This window comes from Bidens hawaiensis, unplaced genomic scaffold, assembly GCF_021521415.1.
Source record: "Bidens hawaiensis isolate Kalapana, Puna unplaced genomic scaffold, B.hawaiensis_p1.1 tig00052660_1, whole genome shotgun sequence".
NCBI classification, from domain to species: Eukaryota; Viridiplantae; Streptophyta; class Magnoliopsida; order Asterales; family Asteraceae; genus Bidens; species Bidens hawaiensis.
Genome location: NW_027499482.1, coordinates 10,178 through 38,052, shown reverse-complemented (window position 1 = coordinate 38,052; position 27,875 = coordinate 10,178). Strand labels below are relative to the sequence as shown.

Genomic DNA, 27,875 nt, shown 5'->3' with positions numbered 1-27,875 from the left:
TTGAACTCGAGACTAAACGTCTCGTTAGTTTTTTTTTACCCGTAGTCACCTTTATTGGCTTTTTGTTGTTATGTTGAATTTTGTTCCATTTTGACATTATTAAAAATGAGCATCAATTTGTGTCACGCACATGTTTATATTAGGATGATAGGGGTATCATTTGGGTCCCTGTCGTTTTCTATATGGTTTTATACTTTTATATACTTCATACACCCCTAACAAATCGGGCTCCTTTGTCGAGTATGGAATTCGGTCAGTTTAAGAAGGATGTAATGGTGTCTGCATTATGATTGGTTAAAACACATTGGTTTCACCTTCCACAATCTTTACGGGTGCCCTAATAAATCGTCATAATCTCCATAACAATGAGGTGACAATCTCTCATTTGTTGGTTTTGTTAATCTTCAAACACCCTTGGTATCCTTAGTGAAAAACGAGATTGTCATCGAATTCATAAAAGTTTAAATTTCCAATTAATGATTAAACTTGAATCCGATTTGTTTTTAGTTTTCGACCAAATGACTTTTATTAAAAAATATTTGTACAAAATTGTTTGTTATTAAATTAGTTGGCCTAAACATATATAAATTGTAATTGAATTAACCTAGTTGACAAATATTTAATAACCATTATTTAATATTCGACTTCTTAGGTTTGAACCAAATTGCGATTTCCAAATTTGAATATGAAGTGAATGCTTAAAAAACTGAAGTTTATTTCCATAAAAAATCAGACCAAATATATATTTCGGTTCAATTTTAAAAGGTTTTAGTTCAGTCTGGTTTCAACTAAATCGGTTAAAACAAAATAAAAGTGAGTTGAAACTAAGGATTGCAATGAAACCCGGACTTGATGAAAAACACCGAAACCCGACATAATTGGGAGATTTAATACCCGACCTATCAGGTTTGTGACGAATTTAGGATTAGTTTTGAAATTTTCATGGGTTTGAGACAAGTTTGGGATTTGTAATATACCCGATTACCCGATAACATTGACTCATTTACCCGATTATATACCCGATGTACCCAACATACATTTTTTATACTGTATGTTCTAAATATATTATTTGTTGAAACTTGTTTATGACAATTATTTGAGACATTTTATTTTTATGGTAATATTTTTTATAATCGATTAGTTATATTTTGTCTAACCGGATGAAAACCCGACAGGTTTTAGGCTGGGTATGCCCGATAGATTTGAGACGGGGTTTAATAATCTGGTATAGGTTTGGAAATGCCTAAACCACTAAACCCGACCCGTTATCATCCCTAGTTAAATCCTTGAATGATATAATTAACTAAGCACGCTTTAGCAATAACAATTCATTAGGGGCCTTTTATGCTCACCCATTAATATTCTTTTTCTCATATAATAATAATAATAATAATAATAATAATAATAATAAAATAAAAACCCTGGCTCTACCTCTGTATTCAAAACCCCAAAATCAGAGCTTACGAGCTCCAAACGGAGAATAATAATAATAATAATAATGGACGGAAGGAAACAATCAGCCGGAGGAGCCACTAATCTCTCACTCCAACCTAATTACAGCTGCCGGAAAGTCCAGGTATATTATCAAATCTGCACAACTGTACATCTGTAACTGCACGTTAATCGATTCAATTAGTTACAAAACCTATAGAATGCCCACAGTTATAACTTATAACATGCGCGGAAGAGATTTAACCGGTTTAAATTGGAGTATTTTAGCTGTGCGAATCTGTTTCAGTGAATTAGGGTTTTTACTTTTTAGTCTGTAAGCAATCTCATGCCTAGGGATGCAGATGAATGAAAAGCTCGAAATGAGCCGAGCCTTATAGAGCTTGAGCCGAGTTAGGAAGATAGTTTAGGCTCGTCCAGCCTTAACGAGACTAGTGTATTTTTGAGTCGTAACTCCTTTAGACTTTTATGTGTTTATTTTCACATTACACAGTCGAGCTTGATTAAGGTACTGCGCATGAGCTACTTTGAGATCGGATTGATAAAGAGGTCGAGACGAGACGAGACAAGTCCGAGCCTCAAATAAAGCTGGTTTAGTTATTGAGCCTGAGGCTGAGCCTTGTATGGAAATATGGTTTAGGTTTTTTGAGTCGTAACGACTAACGAGCTTTGTGTATTTTTATTTCTTAAACTCTTTTAGACCTCTTATGTATTAATTTTACACCACACAATCAAGCTTGAGCCGAGATTTAGCTCGTTTAAGGTACTGTGCAGGAGCTTGAGCCGAGCTTAGGCTCGTTTAAGGGTTTTTTCAGAACATATAAAAATGCATATAAATTAATGGATAGTAAACGTGACTAGCCCGAGCCTGAGCTTCAAATGATGCAGGTTTAGTTATTGAGCCTGAGTATGGGAAGATTTAAGGCTCATCGAGCCTTCTGTATTTTTATGTCTCATCTTTTTTAGACTTGTATGCATTAATTTCACACTATACAGTCGAGCTAGTGCTGAGCTTTGGCTCATTTAAGGTACTGCCAACGAGCTCGATCCGAGCTTAGCGTTTAAGGTACTGCCCACGAGCTCGATCCGAGCTTAGGCTCTAGGTTTTTTCTTAAAACATGTAAAAATGTATATAAATTAATTATTAATAAACAATCTGAGCTCGAGCTTCAAAAGGGCTTGAAACGAGTCAAGCTCGAGCTCTCATAAGTCAAAACAAGGTGAGCTCGAGCCTGGTCGCTATAAGTGTATAACTAATATGGCCTTTCTCAATTATTTGGAATTTCAATTGTCGTCTGATTAAGATTGTCTTTTTTAATCTGAATGAAGAATGGTATTTTCAGTTCATTTTTCTATAGTAATGCACATATTGTTTTGGAAGTTTATGCTGCTAGTGGCTTTGATTTCAGGAAGCACTGGAGCACTTAGCATCTATTGATCTGATAGATTTGTGCAATGAAGCTAAAGTTGAGCATTGCAGGGCTACAAGGGACTTAAGAAGCTGCGGATGCAGTGTTCAAAGTGTGTTGAGTTCGTGTGGCCACGCTTCTTTATGTGAAGAATGTTGTCAGCGATGTGATGTTTGCCCGATTTGCAGAGTTAACATACCAAAAACTGGGAACAGGCTCTCGCTTCGCCTGTATTACGAGTGCATTGAAGCTGGTCTTATTTCAAAGAGATATGATGACAGGGTTCAAGAAAAAGATGGGGAGAAACAAATAACAGCTGACGTTAAAAGGCTGTATTTGCTTTTTGATGTTGCGATGGAGAACAATTTGTTATCCCTGATCTGCCATTGTATCCTTTTCACCAAACGGATAACTTTTTGGTTGTAAAAAATGGTGTAATCTCGTTAATTATTCGGTTTTTCTTAACAATTTGTTAACAGATATTACAGATGTTTGTATGGATGAAAGTGCTGTTTCTAGTGACCCAGTTGTAGCTTTGTTGCTGGATGAAGTGGTTGTCAAAGACTGGTGCAAGAGGACATTTAAAAATATTGTTGCTGAGCTTCAGCCTATTTGTATCCTTCAAAATATATTAATATATTTAGCGTGTGCTGTTGAGTTAATAGCCATTTTCTTTGACTTCTTTTAAAGATAATCTTAATGTAAAGGAAATGAAGGAAAGGTCAAATGCGCTTCTCAAGTTTACAGCGAGGCTAGGTTGCATATTAACTGTTCTTGAAGTGTTGGAATCATCTTTTAAGGGTTCCCTTTCGGCACAACTTCATGATATCAACCACTTGCAGGAGACCATACTAAAGACAAAGCAGGTTTGTTCTTACTATTTTTTTAAGCAAGCATTTCTTTTAGTTTGCTTGATAATGTGCTTTGCTTGACGATACAACCGACCCATTATTTGATATTTTTTTTCTCACTCGAATCCCAGCATATAGAGATGATGATCTGGTATACAAGGCATCAATATCTTGAAAACCTAAATCGGCATGATAGTTTCTCATCATGGCGTACTGATGTTCGTGAGAGAATATCAATGGCCGTCAAACGTGCATGGCCGGCCCCAATTGGAACCTCAACGCCAGATGGCGAAATCCTGTTCATTCTAGATGCTTTATCAAATCTTGACAAACAACAAGAGGACACACCAGATAGAGATTATGAACTAGAGATTGCTTCTTTGCAGAAAGATGAAGGTTTATCACTTTCTAGAGCCAAGTTTGAAGGACTTGTAGGAAGCTATCCTTTTCAAAACCTGAGGTCGGCTATTGACATTCTTTTTCTATATGGAAGCTCAGATCTGGTGTTAGCAAAACAAGCAATTGTATCCTTTTTCATATATAATACATCATACGTTATTCTGCTTTGTTTTTTCTTCTGTTTTTAACAAAACAAGGATTTAACATGCGTCACTCCTTAACTTTGAGCAGTTCTTATATTACCTGTTTGACCGACTATGGAAGATACCTGATGATAAGTGGAGATTCAGTGTAGATGACTTTTCTGCTACGTTTAATATAGCCCGGCATTCAATATTGGAATCGTTTACTTTCTATCTTCTTGATGACCACAGTGACGAAGCCTTGCAGGTGATTTTTCCTTCTCCTTCATAACTTTCATAGTTTGTCTTTTTGTGAAGTTGTGGTTTATTCATTGTCAAATATGAGTTATTCCACTATATGTTTATTAAAGAGTACCATATGAGTTACACAGAGATCTATGTTTTATACTTTTATTTAACTAAAGCTTAATCTGTGTTTGCTGCTTAGTGAGAAGGAATCTTTTTGGTCATTGAAATAATTGTTAAAGCTCACAGCTATTATAAAATAACCAGAAAAGTTGCATGCTATATTGAAACTAATATTTTCTGTTTTTCTTTGGAGAAACAAAGTTTGAGACTTCATTAATGGTGTTTGGTCATTGAAATGATTGTTCAGGCTCACAGCTATGATAAATGTATAGATGTGTTATTACTTTTATATGCTAATTTGAAACTACTATTTCCTGTTTTTTAGAGAAACAAAGATTGAGACTTCGTTAATGGCGATTTTCGACGCCATTGTGTCTTTCTCCACTATCCTAAAACAGTTACACAGTTCAGTTTTAAATGGAGACTAATATTGCCATTTCAAAATATAGTCTTTCACCATAGGAATAAGTAGAATCAGAACTTATTTTTGTCGTTATTAAGTGGGCACATATTGCGTAAAAAGGTAACCTAGTTTGGTCTGAATTCTGTTTTGGGTAATAAACTTTACTTTCATTCAAAAAATGCTCATACATTCAAAATTCTAACCTGGCTACAACTTACATAGTCAATATGATGATGTGGTCGCTGACGTGTTGATAAGTTTGAGTGTTGACCATGCTGATATGTTATATTGATGCTCGTTTTTTTATGGTTTTACTTTTACATTCTAATTCTTCACTGGTGCCATTTCATAGGAAGCTTGTCGCCTTCTCCCAGAGATCGCGGGGCCTACAACACACCCGAAAGTTGCACAAACTCTATTAGAAAGACAAAATCCTGATACAGCTCTCATGGTATTAAGGTGGTCAGGAAGTGATAGTGGGCCCGATCTGGTCTCACTTAACGAGGCTGTAACTGCTGTTAGGGTCAGAGTAGAGTGTGGACTTCTGATTGAAGCGTTTATGTATCAAAGATCAATTTGCACCAAAGCTAAGAAAGCAAAAGCAACACATGAGTTGTCTGATGCTTTTAACGGATTAAATAATGATTCTGAAGGGGAGGTGAATTGGTTGGAGATACTTGTATCAGAAATTTGTCTTCTTTGTATGCGAAGGAAGTTAGTTGACCGAATTATTGGATTACCATGGAATTTAGATGAAGAAAAACATTTACATAAGTGTCTTTTGGATTATGCTTTGGAAGAACCTTTTACAAATGGAAGTCTCCTAGTCGTGTTTTATTTACAGGTATCGTTTCTATCTTGTCTCTTTCAAGCCTATGTATAACACCATTTTGTTGCTAACATGGACTCTGGAATATATGCACGCCGTATACGGGTGTGCATGGGTCGGTTTTGAACTCAAAACTGAACAAAAATCATGTATTCGGTTTTTTGGCTTTTTGAAAACTGTCTGATTTCCTTTTTCAGTTTCACAATGGGTTCGGTGTTGGTTTTACCATTTGTTTTTTTAATTATTATTACACATTTGAATCTAAAATTTTTGGGCTACACCATTTATTAATTTTTTATAAATATTACTTGAAATCAGTTTTTTAGGTTTTGGGCTCAAACCGAACAGAAAATCAAAATTTCGGTTTTTTGGCTTTTGAAAACTGTTCGCCTTTGTTTTTTTCGGTTTTCATGATGGGTTCGGTTTGGCTTTGGTTTTTATGGTTTTCACAATGGGTTCGGTTTGGTTTTGGTTTTTTCAGTTTTACCATTTGGGCTTAATTTTGGGGAAAATTGACCCAAGGTTTGGTTTGCTTTTATTTTGGTTTTTTCGGTTTTACCGAAATTTGGGGAAAAGTGGCCTAAAATAATGAATTTGGGTTTAAATTGTTTTGTTAATTAATAGTTATTTGATTTATCATACATTTGGACCTAATATTTTTGAGCCACATTATTTGTTAGCAAAACCGAAACCGAACCGAATAATTGGTTTTTAAGAAAACATAAACCAAATTGTAGGGTTCGGTTATTTCAGTTTCGTGCCCCTCTAACGTCTTACTAATATATAATCTTCTGTTTTAGCGTTATCGATATGTGGAAGCATATCAGGTTGATCAGAAACTTCAAAACCTTGAGGAGAACTTCATTTCTAACAAAATTGTTGATGACGATGTAATAAACAGAATGCGTACTACACAACATTGGAGAGCAGGATTAGTTGTAAGTTAATTCCTGTATCTATTATTAAATAAATTTTACCTACATTTATCTGGCTAGCTTGTGGTTTTTTATAGAACAAAGGCATACACCTACTACCAGAAGTTGAAGAAGAAAAGGTGAAAAGTGGACAAATGACCGAATTATCTCCCACAAAGACCGACATCAATGTTTTAAATCCTAACCCTGATCTTATTGATTCTAGCAACTTAGCCCCTTCGTATGTTAACTCTTCTGTTATTCTTCAAATGGATGTTGAAAACCCGTCACCACCCAAATCAAACTTTGGTGGATTAACAAATTACGGTACTCCGGTTTCACATGGGAACAAATTTGGTGATATGGAACGAGGAATGAGCATGCTTAAATCCATCAGTAAAAACTTTAAAGTTGATGATATTATTACGTTGTCTACACCGTTAAAAGAATTTAACCGAGGTTCTTCAAAGGTTCAGAAGAATAAGTCTCTCCAAGTTGACCAAAACGAGTTTTCAAACAGATTGAGTAGATTTGGAAGAGATGCTGATGTGGAGGCTTCAGCTAATCTTATGGATATGACGTGGAGGTATAATCTTTCTTATTTTTCTCGATAAGTGTCGTGATGATTTTTGGATTGACAAAAAACGTAATCTTGGATTTATATATTCTCTCAGCAACAAAGATGAAAGGCTTCCTGCGCAAACAAATATGAATGGTGGGCCCAGATGGAGGTCAGATGATGAAGATCAGCCAAGCGCCGATACACTGACAGGTGGCGCGTCTTTTAACTCGCCCTCGACAGGATTAAGAAGAAGCAGGCGCCTTAGAAATAGAAAATGAACTGTTTCAAGATTTTGCAGACTTAAAAAATCTCTTTTACCACATCCACAATGATCCCGTTCAGATTGATAATGTGTGGTTTCGGTTGGCCTTTTTTGCTGGCATAATTTTGTATCTTATGATTTTAAGATGATATATCCTACGAGTACAATTTGTGTTTATTTGGTAATCTGAGACATAAAAAGTCAAATATTGGACTTTTTGTTGCTAAATTGAGTTTGGAATCTTGAAAATTATAATTGAAATGTTTATTTAGAGCTTTTATTTGGGTGTTTTTTGAGTTTTTGCGCATTTGATTTTCCAAATAATCTGTTTGTTTTAAGTTTTATAAATGTTTTGTAAATTTAATAATGGTTAGTTTTGGTGGGATAATATGTTTTATATATGTTGAACATGATATCAATTGATGTTATTGAGCATCCCATCTAATGTTTTGAAGAACCGATACATGAAATAGCGGTTTGCAGGTTTGACCTGTGGGCTCGGTCTTAAATGTTGGTCAGTCGGTAAAGTGAGGCGAAAGCAGTCCCGGGTAGAGGTGCACAAAAAAAACCGGTTCCGGAACCTAACTGGTGGAACCGAACCGGAACCGGTTCCAGTTCCAACCCGGTTGGAACAATACCCGGTTTGGGTATTTTTGTACCCGAAAATCGTACCCGGTTCTCCTATTTGTATGTCAGTACCAGTTCCAACCCGGTTCCTACCCGGTTCTTAATTGGAACCGGTTCGGTTTGTACCCGGAAAAACCGGTTCTGACGGGTTTTTTTTGAAGGGTCAAACAAAAGTCAAACTAGCCGTTGGAACCGGTTCCAACGGTAATATAGCCGTTGGAACCGGTTTTTTAGACACCAATTAGCCGTTGGAACCGGTTCCAACGGTAATATAGCCGTTGGAACCGGTTTTTGAGACAATAGATCCGTTGGAACCGGTTCCAAAGGTAATATAGCCGTTGGAACCGGTTTTTGATGCCCAAACCTATATATAACTTGTTTCCATTACTTGTTTCACCACCAAACTCAAACAAACTAAAATACTACTCCTTTAGCAAACCCGTTCCTTTACCCGACCATCCAACTAAATATTATTATGGCACCCATCAAAAAAACTAACAACAAGGCTAAGAAGAGTGTTTTTGTTGCCCCCATTCCTGTTACAGAGGACCCAAGGGTTGTTACGGTAGTCAACCATAACCGCAACCAAGACATATGGAAGAATTGGGATTTGATTGTGGATGACGAAGGTTATCAAAAGGCTCGTTGCAAACTATGTGGTTCAATATTAAAGCACGATTCCAACTCTACTTTGAGAAAGCACATCGAGAAGCCATATTGCAAGGCGTTGAAAGGGATTGGCGCGACCGATCAAATTGACTTGGGTAAAGATGGTACACTATTTCGTTACAACACGACTCAAGTTCAAGATAGAATGGCAAAGTTCGTTATTCAACGAGGTTTGCCGTTTAACCACTTTGATGACCCGGAGTTGACGTCGTTGATTCGCGAAACTCTACAACCGAGATACACACATGTAAGTCGTACTACCTTAAGACGTCATTGTATCAGGTTGTGGGAGTGTGCTAAAAAAGAGTTAATCGAGTCTTTTCATTCTTTAGAAGCCATGGTTAGTTTAACTACCGATGTTTGGTCGGCACCACACGGGTTGCCCGAATCATACATATGTGTCACCGCTCATTGGGTTGATCCGGTGACATGGCAATTGATGAAACGCACCATCGCTTTTGAAAACTTCCCGTTCCCACATACCGCCGAAAAATTGTTTGAATTACTTGATGAAGTTATAACGACTTACAACTTGAGAAATAAAATATTTTCGATTTCGTTTGACAACGCTTCAAACAATACTAAGGTGGCTAAAAAATTTATCATTAAATATTCACCACCTTGTTTCGGGGATTTTTTTCATGTCCGATGTGTTGCACATATCATCAACTTGGTTGTTCAAATAGGTCTTGACAATGAACACATTTGTGATGATTTAAAATACTTTAGACTTATGTTACAAGATGTCTTCAAAAGTGGTAAAAGAAGACATCTTGAATATAAGAACTATTGCAAGTCGGTTGAAAGAAAGTATTTTGGGCCGAATTGGGACGTTCCAACCCGTTGGAACTCAACTTGTCATATGTTAAAGTGTGCTTTTGCCCAACGCCAAACTTTACAAGCTTTTCATAACAATCTTGTTGAAGAACGCGAGGCCGATATGTTTCCGGAAAGTGTTTGGGTCCAAGTCGGTTATTTGTTGGAGTATCTTGATGTGTTCAAAAAGTCAACAACAAAATTATCGGGAGTCTATTACCCTACTAGTTGTTGGGTTTTGCAAGAATTGTACTATATGTCTTGTGTTTTTAAAAGCTTTGCGGAGAAGAACAAACTCTTCGAAAATATTGTTGCGGTGATGAAAGAAAAGTTCATAAAATATTTTGAAATCATACCGCCGGTCTTTACTTGTGCCGCCGCATTAAACCCCTATTGGAATGTTAATGGGGTTGAAACAACGATTGAGGAAATATTCGTCAATTTAGGTATGCACGAGATTGACCCGAAGTTGTCGACGGAAGCGAAGGACAAGTTCAACAAAAACCTTCAAGACCTTTATGACCATTATTTTCAAATGTATGGTCCAAGCACGAGATCGTCTTTTGTGAAAAAAACAACAACTGGTAGGCCGTGCAATGACCCACTTATAAACTTGATGAATGGGATTCGTGAATCGGCATCTAAGAGGCAAAGAGAAAACACACCAAGTAGCGAACTTGGTCGATATAGTGGAGCAAACTATGTTGAGGGCGCAACGGTCGACGAAATTCGCAATATTGATTTGTTGGCTTGGTGGAAAGGTAAACAAAACGAATTTCCCATTCTATCCGCCATGGCTCGTGATTTGCTTGCCGTACAAGCCTCAACGGTTGCTTTCGAATCGGTTTTTTCTCTTAGTGGGAGGGTGTTATCTATGCGAAGAACAAAACTAACTCCCGAGTCTCTAGAGGTTTGCATTTGCCTAAAGGACCATTTGGATGCGGTGGATCGTGTACAACACAAGGCGAACTTTGAAGACGAAATACCAATAGAGCGTCATATTCATGATGAGGAGGCGGAGGACGGGGTTTCTTCCGATAACGAAGACGAGGGTGAAGACGAGAGTGAAGACGAAGAAGAGTTGTAATTATTTGTTTTGGTAAAATTATTTGTAACTTGTTCAACTAATATTTAGTTTTGATTTGTTTTATTATAATTACTTTTGTTACTCATGATTAATTTTTTTTACTTTTTTAATAACGACGAACATTTTATTTATTTAAAAACTAATTATTACAAACATTATTAAAACATAAACGATACTAAACATAACAACTAAAACATAAAAAACAAAGTCCGTCGTTTTAATCCGGGAATACTTATTTTTGGGTTGTAGAGCCGGACGACTCTCCCACTTCCGTTTTTTTAGCTTCCAATCTTCTTTTCTCTCGACAATACTTATTCGTATGTTTTCGTAATGTCGAGTTGGACCCTGCTTTAAGAAACTTCGAGCAATATTTGCAACGTGCCAACTCATGTGAGTCGGTCATGAGACACAAATCGTAATGAACCCAAACATCGGGGCATCTTGTTGTTTCGATCACCATAACAACGTCATCATTGGTTGCCATTTGTTGTCGGTTTAAGGTTAATTGTGGTTTGGAGTGTGTTTTATAGTTTTGGAAGTGGTTTAACAAGTAAACAAACAAACCTTGCTATTCATAGTAAGAAAATAACCTATTTATAGTTAAAAAACCGGTTCCAACGGTCAAAAACGGCTATATAGCCGTTGGAACCGGTTCCTAACGGCTTTAATTTTTAAATTTCAAAAAAAACCGGTGGAACCGGTTTTTACGTAAAAACCGGTTCCGGTTCATACCCTACCCGGTTCTTAAAAGTTCACATATCTGGGCATCGGTTCGGGTCGGGAACCGAACCGGTTCTTGATTGGAACCGGTGCCATTTTACAACCCGGTGTAAAAAAACCGGTTTGGAACCGGTTCGGGTTTTCCATTTGAATCTGATTTGTGCACCTCTAGTCCTGGGGTTGACTGGTTTATTATGCCCCGTTCTAGTTGGTCAATAAATTAACTACTGATCTCTTATTGTTTTAAAACATCTTGCATGATTTTCTTTATAGAATACATTTAAAACTTGAGCACAAAGTTTGTCAAATGTGGCTTTTACGTACTTATATAGTTACTAGGCGGGTGCCTGCGTGATGCAGCGGGAAACACATACCTTGGTAATCATGTAACAAGTTTATGGGTGTTCGTTGTTTGATTTAAAACCGTAAAACCGTTCAAGCTGGTCAATGGCTTGATTTCACGGTTGATTTTTTTCATTAACTTCTAGCCGGTCATTTTTGGTTTTCGACGAAACCCGTTGCTAACGGTTATGCCCACGATTTAAGTTTGGCCTTCATACTTTTTGTGAAGCCGTTACAAATTCATACAACATTAATTTGAGTTTATGCTTTATACTGAAAATTGGCCATATAAAACCGGGCCGGTTGGTAAACATATTATTGAAGCTCAATGTGTGAAACCAAACCATTAGTAACGATTCAGTTTGAATTTTCAACGATGAAGTTTCGGTTTTCAATGAAAAATTATGAACCGACGGTTTGACTTATTGCTTAACTTAGAAGCTATTAAAACCGAATTGTGAACACCCATACGTAACATCCTAATTTTAATTGGAATAAACTATAGCAATACCTGATGCGTGGGTGAAATATCGAGTATTAAATGAGTTATACCACTTGTTTTGTGAGTTTATATGCCGGAAACACGTTTACTTTGTGTGTGTTTTCAATTACAGGTGTGCGGAGCTTAAAGGAGCTAAATGGGAGCATATGAGATGGAAAGGAAGGAAGATTTTATTGCATGGAATGATAGAGCAAGTGAAGACGAAGACGTGGCCGAAAACGGGGCATAAATTTGAGTTCGGACGAAGAAGTTACGCGAGAAGTAAAATGGTGGGTGACAGGCCACCGTAGCCTACGGTGCCCCACCGTAGCCTACGGTGGGGGCTGCCACCGTAAGGCAGTAAGCATCACCGTAAGCTGCGGTCCCCACTGTAGCCTACGGTGGGGAGACCGTAGCCTAAGGTCACCAGGACGGGAGAAAATCGATTTTTGAGGTTTTTTGGAACTATTTAAGGCCGGTTCAACCCTAGGCCGCCCATCTTCGATATCACAACATACTTGGACGTTTTTGGAGCATCTTTCCACCATTCTAACACATCCTAATCACCCGAATCATCCATGGCATCATCCACTCAAGAATCAAAGAAGCTATTCAAGACCACGATGCTAGGCTAATCCACTCGTGACCATCTCCGGGTGTAGGGTTAAGTTGTTTGTTGGATTATTGGTACTCTAAACCTTAACTCTTGGATTTTGTTTGTGTGTTTGAAAGTGTTTTTGGGTAATCGATTGATTTCAGTTTATCAGTTAAATGATTTGTGGTCATCAACACTTAGGATTGAGTTCTTAGTGTCATTGACCTAGCTATCTTTAACCATAATACTATTAATTCATCAACTCCTAAAATTGACAATCAATTAGATTATTGTTTAGCCTTGTCAATCATTCGGATTAAGTTCTGATAATCAACATAGTCAAACATTTAGTCTTTTGGTTTATTGATTCAAACAAAGATTATAATCCATTAGGTTGAGTTATCCATCCAACTTGCTTCTAAACCTGAAACATGGAGATTGGTTACCTTTTCATAATCGTTTACAAATCTAATTAATAGTCGTTCCGTTTAAAAAAATCTTATAAACCGCTTGACATTGTTTGTCCGCTTAGTATAATTAGTTATTAGACTTAATTGGCACTTTCCACTGATTCCCTGTGGATTCGACACCTTACTTGCCCTTGCTAGTGAAGGTATTTTACAAATATCTTTGATTGACCTTTCGACATCGATCAAAATGGCGTCGTTGCGGGGGAATCAACGCGCAAAGTGCTAGTTTAGTTAGTTAGTATAATTAAGTTTAATTTTAATTTCAGTTTTTATTTCTTTTTCTTCGTTGATTCTACACGGGGTTTTGTATTTGCGTGTGCGCAGTAATCTTTCAGGTGATGTATACACGGTATTCTTGAGAGCAAGAACCATTGCAGTTTGATCCAGATATAGAGAAAACAACAAAAAGAAACAGAGCATCTAAAAAACGGGGTGAAACTTCAAAACCTAAAGAAGAAGATATGAATCATCAGAGGGATTACCAAATCCCTCCTGCGTTTCAACCCGAAAACCAAGACCCACCTCCTAATCAAGAGCAACCCGGCCCACAACACATTCCTCAAAATCCCCCAATCAATGACTTACCTCCATTAAACTAACACCTCACCCGAACCCGTAGAACTCAAAGACAATATCATATGAGAGACGATCGATCAGTCAGGTCTGAACCACCATACTATCAGGGTGCGGTTGATTTTGAGAGAGAGAACAATAGAGAAAGGGGGTTTGATGATTTTGAGGAATTTGAGGATGATGAGGAATGGGAAGATACACCTAGGGGTCGGTATTATCAGAGAGAACAACCACAAAAACCACCACGTAACCAAACACCTGAACCAGGATGGCAACCAAGAAACCGCAGGCCACGAAGCAGACCAATTGTGCAAGAACCACAGGTTCCTGAGTATGAGTTTGATGATGGGTTCCGAGAGCATTTGCTCCACCACTAGTTCGGGGGGTTCAAAGCCATTTTATTCCACAGGTGGCTACAAATCCCTTGCCAATCATTATTCCGGTGAGAAATGGAAGAACTTTTTCAGTCAGACAGAGTAGCTTAACCGGATTATCCACGTTTCATGGAAAAGCCACAGAGGGGCCGTATCTATATTTAAGTAATTTTAACTCGATCTGTGCGACAATCTCCAGTCAAGGGTTTACTGTAGATGAGGTGAAGATGGTAGTCTTGTAATTCAGTTTGAAAGATGCAGCAAAGCAATGGTTCCTCTCATTACCGTCAGCCAGTATTTATACGTGGCAAGACTTGGCACAACAGTTCTTAGATGAGTATTATACGCCATAGCGAACCTCAGAAGCTAGAACATCTATCAGAAATTATCAACAAAAGCGTACAGGAGAGACTTTTTATGAAGCCTTTCAGCGGTTCAAGTTGTTGTTGAGGACTTGTCCTCACCATGGTATAGCTTTATGGGAATTGATAAAGGCATTCCATGATGGTTTATCGACTGACGATTTGCGAGACCTCCAATCTACCACTAATGGATCTTTTCTGACTAATGATGAACATGTGGATTGGGGGCATCTGGAGAGACATGCTTTGAATTCTAAGAGACAGGCCCAGTTGAACTGAATGATAAAGAGGGCGGTGGTGAAAGCAGTAGTAGACAGTGGAAGTTCAAATGATCGGATGGCACGGTTAGAAAAGAAGCTGGATCAATTAATGGTTGCTGGTACGAGAGAAAAAGGGAAATCAGGAAAAGCATATCCTGTTTGTGAACAATGCGGTGAGTTGGGGCATGATGTGGCGAGTTGTGGAATTGTGGAGGAATTGGAAGATGAAGAGGAGGAAGAGGTGAATTTTGTACAAGGGGAGAAGAGGTACAATAATAGTGGTAATATGAACTCGAACACGTACCACCCGGGCCTCAGAAACCATCCCAACTTCAGCTATGGAAACCCAAAGACTCAGCATAACCCAAATTTTCAAGGCAATACCTAGAAAACCGGTTACCAATCAAATCATAGACAATATGGGAACGGCTCGAGTAATGCACAGAGTGAGTACAATCAGAGAGAGTTTGGGGGATACAACAAGGGATATCAAAAGGGTATTCAACAAGGGCAAGGGAGTTCTTCGGGTAATAAAGAGGAGTCGATTAAGGATGTGATGGATTTTTTGAAGCAGATGAAGACGGATCAGGAGGCTCAGAATAAAAGCATGAATCAAAGATTAGAGCTCCAAGAGAAAGTTAATGCTTCAAAAGATAAACAGGTGAGCCAGCTTGCTGAAGAAGTGGCTAGTTGAAGAGAAATCCATCCAAATTACCAAGTGATACATTGAAGAACCCGAGCCATCAGAGTAGCAGTTCATCGAGTGGGAAGAGCACTCACATCAACCAGGTAAGTACCCTTAGGAATGGTAAGACTTATGATAACGGGGTAAATCCCCCACCCTTCATTGAGGGTGTGGTGGAAGACTTGGGGGAGGATGGTAAAAGTGATGATGATGTGGAAATCGAACCTAGAAATCAACCGAGAAAATCAATTAATAAAAATTTAAATAAATCGGTAAATAAAAAGGGAGCACCAACTACTAAGGAGGCGGGTTCAACGAGTAAAACCGTTCCGTTTCCTCAAGCGTTGGTGAACCCCGAAACATCATCATCGCTTAGAAAGAGGGGCCCACAACAGGAGGAAATGTGGGAAATTTTCAAACAGGTAAAAATTAATTTACCCCTCATTGGTGCTATAAAACAAGTCCCCGCGTATGCTAAGTATTTGAAGGACTTGTGCACTCAAAAACGAACTCATAAAATACCTAAACAAGTTGACTTAACTGCTAACGTGAGTTCGGTTTTGACGGGAATCCTACCACCCAAACTTCAAGATCTGGGAACGCCAATAATACCCATTCAAGTGGGCGATTTCAAAATGACAAGGGCGTTATTAGATCTTGGAGTCGGGGTGAGTATTCTCCCGGGAAGCTTGTACGACCAATATGATTTTGGTCCACTTAGAAAAGCCGACACCACCGTGGTGTTGGCCGATCTGACACTCAAGCTTCCTGGGGGAATCGTGACTGATGTGATTGTCATGATTGAAGATTTTTATTATCCGGTTGACTTTCTGGTTCTAGACTACGTAATAGTTGACCCAAAACAGCAACCGAACGTGATTCTCGGTCGTCCCTTTTTGGCAACTGCGAATGCTTTAATAAACTGTAGAACCGGGGTGGTCGACATGGCCTTTGGTAATAAAATTCTTCGGCTCAATGTGTTTTCAAATGTATCTAACCCTCTGGTGAGTGATGAATGCTTCGCGGCTGAAGTCATTGACGGGTTTAATCCTCACGAAAGTGAGGAGGATGCCACAGAGGAGTGCGTTATTTGTAGGGAATCTGTTGAGCATGTGTTGCAGTTGAAAGAGGAGGAAAGGGCAGTTGAAGTATTCGCTGCGAGTATTGGAAAGCCACCTTGGTCTCAGCAGGTGGAAAGACTACCGGACACTATTGACTCCAAATTGAAACCCTCACTTGAGAGTCCACCGGTAGTGGAGTTGAAGGAACTCCCAAAACATCTCAAGTATGTGTTTTTGGGAGAGGGAGAGACGTTACCGGCCATCATTGCATCGAATCTAACAGGCGAACAAGAATGGGCATTGATGGAAGTTTTGAAGCAGTATAGAGCGGCTATTGGATGGATGATAGCGGACTTACGGGGTATTAGTCCGTTTGTCGTGACGCACAAGATTATCACAGATCCCGAGGTAAAACCCGCCCACAATGCACAAAGACGATTGAATCCGAATATGCGGGAGGTTGTGAAGAAAGAGGTGTTGAAGTGGTTGGATGCGGGAATCATTTTCCCGATCTCGGATAGTACTTGGGTGAGTCCGACACAAACGGTCCCGAAGAAGGCGGGTATTCAGATAACCGGTGATAAGAAAGGTGAGGAAATTGCTACCCGACCGGTAACCGGGTGGCGGATTTGTGTTGATTATCGGAAGTTGAATGCGGCGACCTCCAAGGATCATTTCCCTTTACCATTCATTGACCAATCATTCGAGAAACTATAGGTCAGAAGTTTTACTGTTTTCTACACGGTTATTCGGGGTACAATCAAATTGCCATTCACCCTGATGACCAACATAAGACCACATTTACGTGTCCATACGACACATTCGCATTTAGGTGAATGCCTTTTGGCTTGTGTAATGCCCCGGCTACCTTTCAAAGGTACATGATGAGTATCTTCTCAGACATGGTCGGGGATTCACTAGAAATTTTTATGGACGATTTTTCAATTTTTGGCTCATCTTTTGAATTATGCTTAAATGAACTAACGAAAGTTTTGAAAAGATGTGTGGAAACGAATCTGGTCTTAAGTTGGGAAAAGAACCATTTCATGGTTCAAGAGGAAACTGTTTTGGGTCATGTCATCTCAAGTAGGGGGGATTGAGGTTGACCGGGCGAAAGTCAATGTCATAGCAAATTTACCACCTCCTAAAAATGTCAAGGGAATTCAGTCGTTTTTGGGACATGCGGGATTTTACAAACGGTTTATTAAGAATTTCAGTGTCATAACTAAGCCGTTATGTAATTTGTTATTGAAAGATGTACCATTTGTTTTTGATGAAGAATTTTTAAATGCTTTTAACGTGCTTAAAAACAAATTGGTCGAGGCCCCGATCCTGCTGTCGCCCGACTGCTCACTCCCTTTTGAGATTATGTGTGACGCGAGCGATTATGCGGTCGGGGCTGTTCTTGGTCAACAGGTGGACAAGAAACCCGTTGCAATATACTACGCGAGCAAATATACTATGCGGTCGGGGGCTGTTCTTGGTCGGGGCTGTTGAATTTGTTATCTTTTGTATATGGTCGCTTGTGTTTAGTGTCGTTTTTATTGGTAATCGGGTAGGATTTTCTGGATGCCTCACTTATGTTTTGATGGCAGCTTACATTGGGGGTAATTTAATGTTTAGGTGTGGGGATGCAAGCTTGGTTTGAAAGTGAAAAATGCGAAAAATGTCCCGAAATGGTTATATTTATAAACAATGAAAAATGATAGAAAAACTGGAACTATTAAAAAAATATAATAATAATAATAATATATATATATATATATATATTTATATAAAAAGAAAAAAATAATACTAATAATAATACTAATAATAGAACAGTAACACCCTTAACTTGGGATGTGCCGGTAGGCTCAGCCTTAAGAATGAAAGGGCGGTTTGGTTGTTGACATAATTGAACCTCTAAATGCTTGATTTTTGAATAAAATAAAAATAAAAAATTTCGGGTTTTGTTTGTTTAGCTAAGCCTGTGTAAGGACTGGGATGAAAGGTCGGGCCATACTCAAGCCTTTTTGTTAGATTTGATCACCAAAAGAAATTTTTAAAAAATATGAATAGACTACTGAACGATGCTTGGATAGGCTTAACGTTAGAGTATGCTAGGTGACTTGTGATATAAACATAACAAACATACTTCTAGTTTAAGTGGTTAACGCTTCATAGGTGTATGGTTTTATAACCTTAAATCCTGTATTGATGGGATGCTCTAGGGTTTAGACACCAGGGGTCTTTATGCGATATATCATCTGGGTATTCACATCTCCTAAGTAGATTTATGAATATTAAAAGAGCTCAAAGAGCAAACCCGCAGTTTATCTGCCAACTATAAGTCATTAAACATGATCATTACGTGCTTTTAAAGTACAATTACGCTACTGACTTGATCATCCACGCTGTTAGTCATGTGGGGTCCCCGTGCTCGCGTCTCATTACCATTAAGAAACGGACCACACGGGACACACCACATGTAAGCCCTACAGATGAATTCGTGCATACTCACCCTTGGAGATGGATTTTGGGGTGTTGCTTGATAATGGGGGTATACCATGTAGTGGGGGCTATTTGCTAGTTGGTAACATAATTGCACCTTAATCATATCTAATCGCCATTCTGGTAGACTTTGATGCTTAAGTTTAGGTTTTGGTTCGATAAAATATCCAGGATTGTTTTAGCTATTTCATATGGGCTTTAACTGGTACACATGGTTGTGCATAATTTTGATCATCTGACTCTAAGGTTTAAGTCAAGTTGGGGTAGTCTGGCTCGGTAAAACCATAATGAAGCATGGTAAGGCGGCATCAAGGCTTTGATGTGTGGGCTCCATTTAACCATATAACCAAATAAATGGTCACGCCTTATTTGTCCTGGTAAGTATTAGGGCATGAGTTTAAGTTGATAGCAATATCGGCAATCGCGGTTTTTGTGTTATTTGTTGATACTTAAATTAAGTTGATTATTTAATAAAAACAGTTTCTGGTTCTGATTTCATTGTATATCTTTTTCGGGACGAAAAAGGATAAGTGTGGGAATGTGATGCGTGGGTGAAATATCAAGTATTAAATGAGTTATACCACTTGTTTTGTGAGTTTATATGACGGAAACACGTTTACTTTGTGTGTGTTTTCAATTACAGGTGTGCGGAGCTTAAAGGAGCTAAATGGGAGCATATGAGATGGAAAGGAAGGAAGATTTTATTGCATGGAATGATAGAGCAAGTGAAGACGAAGACGTGGCCGAAAACGGGGCATAAATTTGAGTTCGGACGAAGAAGTTACGCGAGAAGTAAAATGGTGGGTGACAGGCCACCGTAGCCTACGGTGCCCCACCGTAGCCTACGGTGGGGGCTGCCACCGTAAGGCAGTAAGCATCACCGTAAGCTGCGGTCCCCACTGTAGCCTACGGTGGGGAGACCGTAGCCTAAGGTCACCAGGACGGGAGAAAATCGATTTTTGAGGTTTTTTGGAACTATTTAAGGCCGGTTCAACCCTAGGCCGCCCATCTTCGATATCACAACATACTTGGACTTTTTTGGAGAATCTTTCCACCATTCTAACACATCCTAATCACCCGAATCATCCATGGCATCATCCACTCAAGAATCAAAGAAGCTATTCAAGACCACGATGCTAGGCTAATCCACTCGTGACCATCTCCGGGTGTAGGGTTAAGTTGTTTGTTGGATTATTGGTACTCTAAACCTTAACTCTTGGATTTTGTTTGTGTGCTTGAAAGTGTTTTTGGGTAATCTATTGATTTCAGTTTATCAGTTAAATGATTTATGGTCATCAACACTTAGGATTGAGTTCTTAATGTCATTGACCTCTATCTTTAACCATAATACTATTAATTCATCAACTCCTAAAATTGACAATCAATTAGATTATTGTTTAGCCTTGTCAATCATTCGGATTAAGTTCTGATAATCAACATAGTCAAACATTTAGTCTTTTGGTTTATTGATTCAAACAAAGATTATAATCCATTAGGTTGAGTTATCCATCCAACTTGCTTCTAAACCTGAAACCTGGAGATTGGTTACCTTTTCATAATCGTTTACAAATCTAATTAATAGTCATTCCGTTTAAACGAATCTTATAAACCGCTTGACATCGTTTGTCCGCTTAGTATAATTAGTTATTAGAATTAATTGGCACTTTCCACTGATTCCCTGTAGATTCGACACCTTACTTGTCCTAGCTAGTGAAGGTATTTTACAAATATTTTTGATTGACCTTTCGACATCGATCAATACCATACCCAAATTAAAGACAATAAAATGCTCATTTTTATGGTGTAATTTTCTTAAAAGAATATTAACATATGAAAAAGTTACGGCCGCTGGAAATTCGTTGGTGGGAAGTTGGTTAACAATTAAATTTAAAAAAAATACATTGGTAAAGATGAAGGTCCAAAGTTGTAACTATTTCTTAAATTTACAAAAGTTGAGTAAAGTTGAGGGGGTAATATTATAACTATTTATAGGCATATTTTTTAATGTACAAGTTTGTCCTTATCTTACATGCTATATAATGTGTGCATTATGCATTATAAGTTGTAAATTACTTAAAAAAGAGGTGTCTTAATTTGCCAATGACTTTATGTATTTTATATAGTATAGATATATTGATGAGCATGATTTCACATTATTAAGCTTGTTTTCTCAAAGTTTTATGTTTAAATTTATTTGATAAATAAATAATGTTTAAAGAAGCATAAGCTTAAAGAGGAATGCTGATGATGCCAACCTGTAAGTCCCCCCCGGGGCGTCGCCGATCGATACGAGATCCGCACGAGGTCTAGGAGTGCGGAATCCTCCTAGACTCGTTTATGGTGTACAGACGAATAACACAAACACGTACACGATCAAATACACAAACAAATACTAGAACGGGATAAACAAATCTGCAGATTCATATATAAAATAATCACGTTACATACCGTAACAAAAACAGAAAACACGACTGACCCGAGGTGAGCTCTACCTCGGGTCGTCTCACACGACTCTAGTCTCTTACTCTCTCTCAATAAACAAGCTGCTCAAACACACACTGATTTCTGGATAACTAAAACTAAACAAGACACAACTATATATAGACAAACATTCACGGGCCTGGGCTTCAGTAGGCGAAGTTGTGCTAACTTCGCCTAAGGCGAAGTTGTGATAACTTCGCCTAAGGCAGAAGTTGTTACAACTTCGCCGTTGGCGAAGTTGTTCTAACTTCGCCTAAGGCGAAGTTGTGCTAACTTCGCCTGTGGCGTTCCGCTGGTCAGAATTGCATAGCGACGGTCACAAAATGCACCAACAGTCTCCCCTTTGACCGTTGCTCTCAATTCTAACAAACACGAAAGATCATCTGTTACAAAACATGCACCAACAGACTCCCTCTTAACTGATGATCATCTGTTTGCAGTCAACCAGCCGTGTCAGAAACTGTCCTGTGGCTTCACAAATCTACCAATCACCCAGCGTCTTCCATATCAGATCTCCCCTTCAGTGTAAGTTTCTCCGACTATAACGATTGAGGTCTTTGTAATGCATGCATCCCCGTGCCAATAGATCGTCTCAACCAATCACGTGAGTCCATCTGACTTCACCAACACATGAAGTTGGGCATCCTCCACAACTTCACCAACTCGTCGGCATATGATAAGGTTTAATCTTCAACTACTCAACTTCAAGTGATCAATTTCATCACAAAACCACCCTGACAGAATCTAACACACGACTATTAAAAAAAATCTGAAGCATCTTCAGTCACCAGGGATAACGATCAGGAACATAAACACTTTAATTCCCGGTTAAATCCAACTTGTTCCAGAATCTTCACTTTAATAAATAAGCATCACGTTTCAGGATCCAATTCTCGAACGCCTTGAAGATAACATAAATAATATGCTCTGACCGCAATCCAGTAATGACGAAAAACCTTCAGTTCAATTTGACTTTCTTCGGTTGTTCACCACCACGAACAACAACAATTTCCTTTCCCACAAACACCCGAATATGTGTCACTATCCAGTTTCAAACAATAACCCATTCACAACCTCAACTCCAAATCAGAGTTGACACGTATTTGTTCACACGTAAAACCAAAAGATAACAAGATCACTCGTTGACGGAACAACATCTTCGGTCTCACAATAATCGTGTACACCTGGCCATACAGACGGAAAATTCCAAAATACTTTTTTTTTTTTTTTTTTTTTTTTAATCTCGTTAACTTCGCCGAAAGTTAACATCGCCTGGCTATAACTTCGCCTGGCCATAACTTCGCCGAGAAGTCAACTTCGCCTAAAGTCAACTTCGCCTGTTCATAACTTCGCCTGACCTTATATCTTCGCTGAAACCCTACGAACAGTGACGGCAACTTCGCCTGATGAACAATAACTTCGCCTGAAGAACTGTTCGGACCAGAAACGCACAGAAACGTGCCAAAAACGCCAAAACGCAGATCTCGAACCATAGCGTAAGAGCCTAAGGCTCTGATACCACTTGTGGGTCCCCCCGGGGCGTCGCCGATCGATACGAGATCCGCACGAGGTCTAGGAGTGCGGAATCCTCCTAGACTCGTTTATGGTGTACAGACGAATAACACAAACACGTACACGATCAAATACACAAACAAATACTAGAACGGGATAAACAAATCTGCAGATTCATATATAAAATAATCACGTTACATACCGTAACAAAAACAGAAAACACGACTGACCCGAGGTGAGCTCTACCTTGGGTCGTCTCACACGACTCTAGTCTCTTACTCTCTCTCAATAAACAAGCTGCTCAAACACACACTGATTTCTGGATAACTAAAACTAAACAAGACACAACTATATATAGACAAACATTCACGGGCCTGGGCTTCAGTAGGCGAAGTTGTGCTAACTTCGCCTGTGGCGTTCCGCTGGTCAGAATTGCATAGCGACGGTCACAAAATGCACCAACAAGTTCGCTTGTTGGTACATGTGTGTCAGTAGTTCATAGTCTAGCATTTGTAATCGAGTCTGTAATGTAATTATGTTTTGTTTATGATTGTTTTGTAATACGCGAAGTTGTCAACAAGTTCGCTATGGCGAACTTGTTGATTCAGCGAAGTTATGGACAACTTCGCCAATGGCGAAGTTGTCGTGTATAAAACTGTTTCACTGAAACAGTTTGAGAGTTGGTTGTTTAGGGTTTGTTTCAGTGTGTTTCATATTGGTGTTACGTGTTATATTCTGTAATAGTGACCGTGAGTCACGTGTTCGGTTATCAATATAACGTGGTTGATTTATTGCTCGTGTGATTCTATCTCTACACTCGTAACTACCTGCGCAGGGATTCCGCACCTGCGTTGTTAGCGATATCCCGTGTACGATCCGTTCAGGAACCTACAATAACTTCGCCAATCGGCTCGATTGTGAGGTTCGGGATTTCACGCGGGTGTAGAAAACGTCTCGTTTGACCTATTCGCGGGACGTGTTTTTGTTGGGATTGAGTTTTTCTAGTGCTTGACAGTCATTTTCAAGCCTTTGCATTGATCGGGAGCTGCTGGATTGACGAAAACATATCTGAACAAACTTCCCTGTTCATCGGGCGAAGTTACCGTTCATCGGGCGAAGTTACCATTCTTCAGGCGAAGTTGCCGTCGCTGGAATTAGGGTTTTTGGCGAAGATATAAGGATTAGCGAAGTTAACCACAACTTCGCTCACTTCATAAGTTCGCCTTAGCGAAGTTATCCGCAACTTCGCTTCATACCCAAGTTCGCTCAACTCATAAGTTCGCCAGAGCTAAGCGAAGTTATTTTTTAACTTCGCCAAATCTAGCGAATTTAAGAACTCAGCGAAGTTCTCTTTTCAGCGAAGTTAACTTTCAAGCGAAGTTATTCTTAACTTCGCCTACTGAGCTGTTTTAATCTTTTTTTGTTTTTTTTTCAGGTTTTTCAGGTTTTTGCAAGGATGTCGTCGATCAACATCTCCGATTTGGTCAAGATGGAAGTAGAAGCGGGGTCTGCCACTAAGGCCCCGAGGCTGATGAAAGGAACTGACTTCGTGGCATGGAAGGACAGATTCATCCAATATATTAAATATCAGGATGCAAAGATGTGGGTGTGCATCCAGGATGGATATATCCCACCAACCATGGTGTACGAAGGTCGCGATGTGGTTAAGAAGTACAGCAAAATGGAGGACGAAGTGAAGAAAATGTACGAGGCCGAAAGCAAGGCCCATGCTGCGATAACAATGGCACTTCCTCAAGAGGTTCTCCATACGTTCCGAAAGTACACTTCTGCAAGAGAGCTTTGGGATGCTCTTGAAAATAGATTCGAGGGGAATGTGGGTATCCGTGCATCGAAGGTAAAACTTTTGAAGACCCAGTTCTCCGTTTTCAAATTTTTGAAGAACGAATCACTGGATGATATTATCACCAGATACTATCATCTAATGACAGAGCTCAGCAATTATTCAATTGCTTACCGAGAAGAAGAGATCGTTGAAAAGCTTCTCGATGCTCTCCCACCGAAGTGGGAAATGTACACCGTCCTTATGAGGGAAGACAGAGACTTTCCAACCTATGATCTAGAAACAGCAGTAAACAAGCTCAGAACTTATGAGCTTAATATGGTTCGAAAGGAAACACCAACAGATCAGATACAAGACCCTGGTATGTATGGTGCTAAGGTTAACTCAGGCTCAAGTTCAAGGCCTGAATCTGCTGCCTTTTACTCGAAAGGGGAGTCAGGTCCTGACTCACCTCATGAAGGAAATGTTTCTGTTAACATGAATGGTGATGTATGTTTCGTTGCTGGAGGATCTAGTACTTCAAAGCCTCAAGCGTCCTCAAGTGGTTTTTCTGCACATGCCTCAAGCAATAATTATTCCAAGATGCCTATGAGTGTAAAATCTGCTGAAGAGCAGTTTGCAGTCTATGCATCATTTATTGCTGCCTATGAAAACTACATCCAGGGGAAGATTGTGGACCCTGCTGTTCTGGATGAGGACTACGACCAGATCGATGCTGATGATCTGGAGGAGATGGATTTGCAATGGCAAATGGCAATGATAGTGAGGCGTGTTAAACGGTTTATGCACAAAACTGGAAGAAAGTTTGTTGGTGGTAGGCCCGGGTTCGACAAGTCCAAGGTAAGGTGCTATAATTGTCAACAGTACGGGCACTTTGCCAAGGAATGCAGAAATGAGAGGGTTGAACGAGGACAAGGTCCTGTTCATAACTCCTGAGTGTTCCTGTTCAACTGTTCAACTGTTCCTGCACAATAAAACAAAGAGTTAAAGATACAGGTATCATGAACGAATGTTTGTACTCTTGCTTCATAAGCCAAGTTGAACCGAAGAATTATCAAATGGCTTTAAAGGACAGCTCGTGGGTCGAAGCCATGCAAGAAGAGTTGGCTCAGTTCGAAAAAATGGAAGTTTGGACTTTGGTTGAAAAACCAAAGAATGTGTATGCTATAGGCACGAAATGGGTGTTCAAGTGCAAGAGAGATGAAAAGGGGATTATCGTGAGAAATAAGGCGAGGCTGGTTGTTAAAGGTTTTAATCAGCAAGAGGGTATTGACTACAATGAGGTTTTCGCTCATGTTGCCCGGTTAGAAGCGATTAGATTGTTTTTGGCGTTTGCTGCATCTAAAAAGATGAAGGTGTTTCAGTTGGATGTGAAGAGCGCGTTTCTTAACGGGAAAGTTGATGAGGTTGTGTTTGTTGAGCAACCTCCGGGTTTTCCTGACCCAGACTTTCCGGATCACGTATACAGGCTGAGCAAGGCGTTATATGGGTTACATCAGGCACCTCGTGCCTGGTATTCAACGTTATCAGACTACTTGCTGGAAAATGGTTTTGAAAGAGGATTGATTGACAGTACGTTGTTTGTGAAGAGAGAAGGATGTGACTTCCTACTGGTTCAAGTCTACGTGGATGACATCATTTTTGCTGCATCAAGAGTATCCATGTGTCAGGATTTTGAAGCTGTCATGAAGAAACGATTTGAGATGAGTGCTATGGGTGAACTAACCTTCTTTCTAGGATTGCAGGTTGATCAGAAGAAGGATGGGATGTTCATTCATCAAACAAAGTATGTTCATGATGTGCTGAAGAGATTCAAGATGGAGGACAGTTCTCCATATGACACCCCAATCTGCGTCAATCACAAATTGGGCGCTGAATCAGATGGTGACGCAGATGTGGACCCTACTCTGTATCGGGCGATAATAGGTTCATTAATGTATTTAACTGCTTCTAGGCCCGATATAATGTTTTCTGTTTGTCTTTGTGCTCGTTTTCAGGCAAACCCAAAGGAATCTCACATGAAAGGTGTGAAGAGGATTTTGCGGTATCTTAAGGGCAAGCCGAAACTAGGGTTGTGGTACCCAAAGGGAGGAGACGTTGAACTGGTGGCATATACAGATTCTGATTATGGTGGATGTAATCAGAGTCAGAAGTCAACAACAGGAGGCTGTCAGTTTCTTGGAGGAAGATTAGTTTCCTGGCAGTGCAAGAAACAGACATCAGTTGCAATTTCAACATGCGAAGCTGAATACATGGCAGCATCCAACTGCTGCTCTCAGGTTTTGTGGATTCAGCAACAATTGCGCGACTATGGTCTGAATTTCTTACTTACTCCTATTTTAATTGATAACACTGCCGCCATCTCAGTAATTAACAATCCCGTGAAGCACAGTAAAACTAAGCATATTGACATTCGTCATCACTTCATACGGGATTGTGCTGAGAAGAAACTGATAAAGATCGAAAAAGTTGATACACTTGAAAATTTTGCTGACTTGTTTACAAAAGCGTTTGATAAATCCAGATTTCAAAACCTAATTGAGCTAAACGGGATGATCAATCCCGAGTAACCATGTCTTTGATTTAAAAAAAAAAAAAAAAAAAAGGTCATTTTTGCTTAAAATTAGTCGGTTACCTCAGTTTGATGGACATATCCTCGGATATGTTTTGGTCTTCGTTTTTCGACTTAGAAAATAAGGATAGCCATTAACCGGAAGACTGAAAGTAACCGGGGCAGCTATGACGTGTGTTCTTTCAGTTGCTGAAAATTAGTCGGTCATACTTAGTAAGAAGGACACATACTTGTATGTGGTCGGTCCAGTTGATCCATTGGATCTTCAGGATAGCCGTTTACCTGACTACTTTGACGTGATCGGGGCGATTGAAATTAAAGTTTTTTT

The 27,875-nt window shown here is 39.3% G+C and overlaps 1 protein-coding gene across 1 annotated transcript; it reads left to right on the top strand.

Annotated features, from left to right (window-relative positions):
* The first annotated feature begins 1,485 nt into the window (after positions 1-1,485).
* On the top strand, positions 1,486-7,828 carry LOC143599757 (E3 ubiquitin-protein ligase HOS1-like). The gene is made up of 10 exons (XM_077077638.1): positions 1,486-1,576; positions 2,859-3,246; positions 3,338-3,472; positions 3,549-3,724; positions 3,841-4,233; positions 4,340-4,498; positions 5,355-5,846; positions 6,632-6,769; positions 6,844-7,331; positions 7,420-7,828. Exons 1-10 carry the CDS (start codon positions 1,499-1,501, stop codon positions 7,583-7,585), a joined length of 2,613 nt encoding a protein of 870 aa, XP_076933753.1. The 5' UTR covers positions 1,486-1,498; the 3' UTR covers positions 7,586-7,828.
* Positions 7,829-27,875: the final 20,047 nt, after the last annotated feature.

Coding starts and splice junctions, on each gene's coding strand:
- LOC143599757 (XM_077077638.1), top strand. CDS start 1,499: ATGGACGGAAGGAAACAATCAGCCGGAGGAGCCACTAATCTCTCACTC. Junction 3,473..3,548: donor TGCTGAGCTTCAGCCTATTT/GTATCCTTCAAA, acceptor CTTCTTTTAAAG/ATAATCTTAATGTAAAGGAA. Junction 7,332..7,419: donor CTTATGGATATGACGTGGAG/GTATAATCTTTC, acceptor ATATTCTCTCAG/CAACAAAGATGAAAGGCTTC.